At 42.1% G+C, this 5,676-nt stretch overlaps 1 protein-coding gene across 1 annotated transcript; it reads right to left on the bottom strand.

Annotated features, from left to right (window-relative positions):
• Window positions 1-1,188: 1,188 nt before the first annotated feature.
• On the bottom strand, window positions 1,189-4,684 carry LOC115828817 (RDS/peripherin-like protein xRDS35). The gene is made up of 4 exons (XM_030792917.1): window positions 4,535-4,684; window positions 2,814-3,244; window positions 2,114-2,360; window positions 1,189-1,410 (listed from the first exon to the last, which is right to left on the bottom strand). The coding sequence occupies exons 1-4, from the start codon at window positions 4,682-4,684 to the stop codon at window positions 1,189-1,191; spliced, it is 1,050 nt and encodes a 349-aa protein (XP_030648777.1).
• Window positions 4,685-5,676: the final 992 nt, after the last annotated feature.

Below are 5,676 nucleotides of genomic sequence, written 5' to 3'. Positions count from 1 at the left end.
CGCGCGAGGGCGCACACGTGTATGTTTGAGGGAGAAAGAGAAGGAGTTCCTAAAGAAGTGCATGGACGGGGATGTGTTTGTCTGTGGTGCCATTTATCATTTATGGCTGAGTGTATGAAGGATAGAGAGGGAGAGAAAGGGACAAAAAAATCACTCTGAATTTCTTTGTGCAAAAAAACGGCTCAACACAACAAAGCAGTTAAAAAGGTTAGATTTTAATTTGTCAGACTCTTGTTTCCAGTAGTTCTGTCGTGCAGTATTGATCTGTGTTACATAGCAGAGCGGTGAGCAGTGTCAAACTACGTAGCTTTTAAAATGCTGTTTTTTTCTTGCTTAACATACAATAATAGATTGTACAATTAGGTGGTTTTTCAGAGAGAACTCTTGCTCTCAAAATGGGGAAATTTGCCAATGCCAGTTTATTGCGTTTTTCTTGTCGAATCAGAAACCAGTAAAATATAGATGTATTAAAAAACTTCCACCTGTTGTATTTTCTAATTTTTTTTCCGCAATACATTAATGATAAAGATTTTTGCTTTTTTTTTATTGTTTGTTCAGTTGTAATCATAAATGGATTCAATCAGCAAAACTTATTTTCTACAGTGGCCATGTTTATCACATTCTGGGTACAGTGGAGTTTGAGTAAAGACTGTTAGAATCATGTAGTCTAGGGAAAAACATTTTAATGCCTATGACATTTTATTATGGTAAAAAAAGAACGAAAGTCATAATCTCTGATGTCACTGTAGATGAGCTGAGGAAAGGGACACTTTTTGACCTGAAAGGTGCAGCCTGGGCTATGGCGTGATCTCTAACCTTGACTGGAATAAGGTGCCAGTCAGAAAGGATGGCCTGGGCATGCACATATAAAGGTAACTGGGACAAAAAAAACAACAACACTTTTCTCTCGTTAATACAGAGGAGGGGAGATTTTGAGTCCTTCTATCCACAGACTGATCTTGCAATACATTTCTGTTAGTGAAAAATATTCGTGATGGAACCAATTGGAGGCTGTTTGCCAATATGTGTGGGAAGGCGGGCGGTCAACGGACACAGTCAAATTAGTTTTGATACGATTTGTAAAAATACCAAAAGACTTTGGCCAAGATGAGATTTAATCATCAGATTCAATAAAGGGCCATCTGGTCTTTTTTGTTCTGAATCCCATCGCTGCGTTGGTCTCCTGCTTTAACTGGCAGCTGCTCCTGCCTCTGCGGCACCGGCCTCCCCGCCCCCTGAGGCCACTTGATTCAGCTGGAAAATTTTGATGATGGGGTCCAGCGTCTCCATGATGGTCTCCTTCACTCCTTTCTCCAGGAGGTAACCTTCTGTCTCGATCTCGGTGTTCTCCTGTCCCAGCACAGCCTCTGTGGATGTCTGCAGGTACCGCAGGCTCGCAAGCACGGACGCCTTGGAAACAACGGGCAAAGATGGGATGGAATGGGTTGAAGCAGAATAGAATGCGATGGAGTGGGATGGGAATGGTATGGAATGGAATGGAATTGGATGGAATGGAATTGGATGGAATGGAGTGGAACAGAATAGTATGGATTCCAATGGGATGGGGAAGGAATTGAATTGGATGAAATAAGGTGGAATGCAGTAAATCATGGTACAGTTGGTCAGAGGAAGATTGAAAAGAGGAGGAGTTTAAAGTCAAAAAACAATAAAGGATTCAGTAAGAGTGTCAATAGCAAAGGTTGAAAAGTCAGTTTTAAGGGCACATGTCCAAAGTTGTATACTGTGAGAAGAAATTTAGATACTTCAAAACATGTATAAACCTTGAAGCACATTGATTGCTGCCTAAGATGTCCTTTGCACTAAAACAAGTAAACCAGAGAACAGGTCAGTGCAATAGACTCTAATTCTGATGTTCTCTCAGAATCATGGATCTGAATGCACAGGTGATGCTGAACTGGCAGTCGGACACGCCCATCCTTACCTGGGTGCTGTTTTGTCCATTTCACTGAATGTCATCAGTGCTTATGTTGCAGACCTATGCTTTTATAATCATTTATCAGTTGTGTCAAAATCCAGAGGACTTCTCCGTAAACAGAATCACAGTGGATTTACCTTTGCTGCTCAAACTCCTCTTACGTCTATCTGCTCATACCTGGACCAAGAAGACAGACAGGACTCCTGCCCCAATGGTGTTCATCAGGCCCATGTAGTAGTTGACCAGGGCCTCCCTGCACCCACGGATGAAGATGTTGAGCTCCTCCGTCTGGTGCTCATAGTTGTAGTGGGCAGTGTTGTTGGTGATTTGGTACTGGATGCAGGGTCTTGGTGAGCTGGGGTTACAGCAGCTGAAGGGTACACCATCCACCAGGTAACGCCCATCCACGTTACTCTTAATTCGGCTAAATAGGAGAGAGAGAAAACAGAAGAGGATAATAAAGTAAGAGAGGTTCTAGTTCATGAGTTCGTTAATGTGTTTTTCGTTTCCTGGTTTATGTTTGTCTAAATTGCTTGCTATTATGAACTGAATGTCAGCTTTAGTTTATTGTGGAATTATGAAATATGACTTCTTCATGGGAGTTGGACAGCAAGTTCAGCAGTATTACATTAACTGGTTAATTTGCTGTGTAGTCAGTTTTTCTCTTTTATTCTGTTTTTTAAAGCAAGATAATAGCTGGTTTGTTTTTGGTTTTGCCTCTGTTTTTGTTTTGGTTTTTCTATAAGCTTCTTGGTTTCTTTTTCTCACAGTTTCTTTGCTAACAATTTCTGAACTGAAAACAGCGTGGAAAATCAGCTAAGATGTTGTCCTCTGGTTTGGTGATGAAAACTGCTCCCCGCCCTCATCTTTCACTCACTCTTTGACCTCCTTGGAACTGAAGTCCAGGTAGCGGTTGCTAATCCATTGCACCTCGAACCAGTCCTTGTAGTCGGTGTTTCCACAGCACTGGAATTCCATCTGGAGGCGGTCAATGGTCTGCTTCTGGAAGCAGCGTCCCGGGGTGTCCGTGTCCTTGTAGAAGCGGATGCCGTTCTTCAAGCCGATCTTCAGCGAGGCCTCCAGGTTTCCCTTCATGGCGTAGCTCAGGATCACTGAGATCAGCATGAGGGAGGTGAAGAAGATGGAGATGGTGAAGTAAGGTTTTAGGAAGCTCTGCCAACGGGGAAAACGCGCGACATCAAGGGTGTCTTGACAGATGCGTCCGGCGAAGTAGTTGATGCCCAGCGAGGCTAGACCCACCAGCATGAGTGTGTTGGGTACGATGTGGATCTCCGTGTTGTCCATCACCTGCGAATGAAATTTTACATGAAACTTTATGTGTTTGTCCCGGAATATAGGCCATTCCGCATGCCATACATTTATACCGTGGACTCTTTCTCATATGAGCTGTGATGTATTTATAGCCTTTTAAGTAGCAGATTTGTCCTGATCGAAGCCTCTGTCTCATACAGGTATTGTTGTGGCATAGCTATCTCCCTCTGTAGACGGATCTACTTTCCAGACCACTACACTAATCTGGACTGCACCACACTAATCTGAACTGCGCTTGGTTTCAGTTCTGGGCCTGCTCTGGTCCTTTTTAACTAATGTTGTGGGGGTTTTTGTAGCTCATATGAGAACAGGGTCTCCGTATGTGTTCTATACTGATGAACATGTACTCTCTGTGCTCATGCTCTACCCATGTCATTAAATTCAGAAATTAATTTGTGTGATAAAGATGATGTGTGGAGATGCAAAAATACATTGTTTTCCAAACTTTGTACTTTCACTACTGCATGTGTCAGGAGCTGTGTTCACGCTGATAATCATCTTCCACTATCTTCAGTTATTCCTGAAATGTCAGATTGCTACAGGAGAGACTACTACAACATATTTTAAACATTTTCCTGATTTTTGCATGAAAGATTTGTAGAGTGTGCTTTTGAGGGATTTGTTGTGATTTGAGCCACTAAATAATACAATCATTCTAATTTTGGTAGGTTCAGAAAAAAAAAACTATCAAGGGATTTTTTGTGAGATAGAAGTACAACCTTCATTATGGACCGAGCAGTAAAGAGGACAGCTCTGTAAGCCTCTTAATCAGCTTATGATAATATTTATATTCACATAGGTTAATCCTCACCAGACATTTCAACTACTTGACAACATTGAAATCCACATTATTAAACCCCAGGTCTCTATAAATAATTTCTAATAAACTGCATACATTTAACATGACGTTAATGCATTATATGAATGTATTCTGATTAAAACTGACGAAATGAATGATCGGCACAGCTGACTTTTTTCGTTCCTGCTCCAACGTGCTACGTTTTGGAACTGAGGAATCTGAGCGTTATAAAGAAACCATCTGTTTTATGCATCACCTTTCCAATTACACGAATAACGTAGGACATTTTAAAACTGTTCATACGTTCCAACATCTCAGTGCCATTATTTAAAACTGTAACATCTCCGAATTGCTTAGGCAGGAGGAGAGCCATCATTCAACGGAATTCGAACTTGTGACTAATTTTAATTACAAGATAATGTTCTTTGGTCACTATGACCAGAGTGTGAAGAAGCGCGTGAGGATACCTCGGCCCGCCTGCGCAGTTCTGTCTTGAGGAAGCACCCAAGGGTGAAGGTGAAGGCTCCACCCAAAGTGGCCAGCCAGGAGAGCAGCCAAAGCCCCTGGGCCAGCTTCACCCTTTTTTCAAAGGGGAATTTCATCTTTCCCACCACCATGGTGCCAGTGGAGGACTACTCTGATGGAGAGGTGAAGAAAGACAGCGTTTTGGGTTTTGGAGGAAGAAAGAAAACGTTCCAGCTATTCTCAGAGATGGTGGACACCAAGGTGTATCCAAGGGCCCGAGGAAAGTGAATTTTTTGGAAAATTAAAGTTCTTTTTGCAGATGAAATAGAGAGATCAATCAAGGAATGGATCTTTTCCTTTATAAAGAAGAATGAAATGGTAATGGTTTAGAAGAATGGCCCTTTGAAGACACAACAATAATGCGGTATAATCCAAGGTGAAATCCTCCTGCGTGTCAGAATTTGAGGTCAAATTGATTTATATTCCTAGAAATTCTTCTTTCTTGTTTTTAATCCGTATATGATGGTTTCCCAGGTTGACTTTGGTGATCTCCCCACAACGGTGATGCTGAAAATGAACCGGAAGCCCACTCAGATGTGAGTGCGGTAACCCTGGACCTCCATACCCGTGCTTGGGTGAGACACACTGGATTTGGCCAAAGCTGGAAGGTCTGGGGCGTCTTACCTGTAATCCCTTACCTATCCTATTACAATGACCTCTCCAATGAGGATTCAGGCCATTGTCTGCTCAGCAAACCTAATGATGCATTGAGTCAGAGGAGAGAAGGGCGGGGCAGTATTATAAGACGTGGTTATGAGGATAACAGGTAAGGCACTATGGCTGGACAGAGTGAGAGAGAGGGAGAGGGAGAGAGAGATGTCTAGACAGACATTCTTTTCAGAATATTGGGTTGATGTAGGAAGTCGAGGGGAGTCGCGACACAGGCCCTGCTGAAAAGAGCTTTACATGCGGTTCAAAGTTCATCTTTTAAAAACAAAACAAAACAAAACAAAACAAAACAAAAAAAATTAAATCACGTACTGACGTGTAAGTCTTCAGACATACTGGACAATGTTTTCATATACCGATGCATTTTTGCAAGCCAACATTGTTCCCATAAGTGGTGGCTTTTGTATTTCAATTC

Source organism: Chanos chanos, chromosome 15, assembly GCF_902362185.1.
Source record: "Chanos chanos chromosome 15, fChaCha1.1, whole genome shotgun sequence".
NCBI classification, from domain to species: Eukaryota; Metazoa; Chordata; class Actinopteri; order Gonorynchiformes; family Chanidae; genus Chanos; species Chanos chanos.
The sequence above is the reverse complement of the archived record's forward strand: the minus strand, read 5'-3'. Positions and strand labels throughout refer to the sequence as shown.

What these genes read in the sequence shown, in the direction of transcription:
- LOC115828817 (XM_030792917.1), bottom strand. Translation starts at nt 4,684, where the DNA reads ATGGTGGTGGGAAAGATGAAATTCCCCTTTGAAAAAAGGGTGAAGCTG. An exon ending in AACTGCGCAGGCGGGCCGAG is followed by an intron (nt 3,245 to 4,534) that starts GTATCCTCACGC and finishes TTTCATTCGCAG; the next exon opens with GTGATGGACAACACGGAGAT. An exon ending in TGTCTGTCTTCTTGGTCCAG is followed by an intron (nt 1,411 to 2,113) that starts GTATGAGCAGAT and finishes GTTGTTTCCAAG; the next exon opens with GCGTCCGTGCTTGCGAGCCT.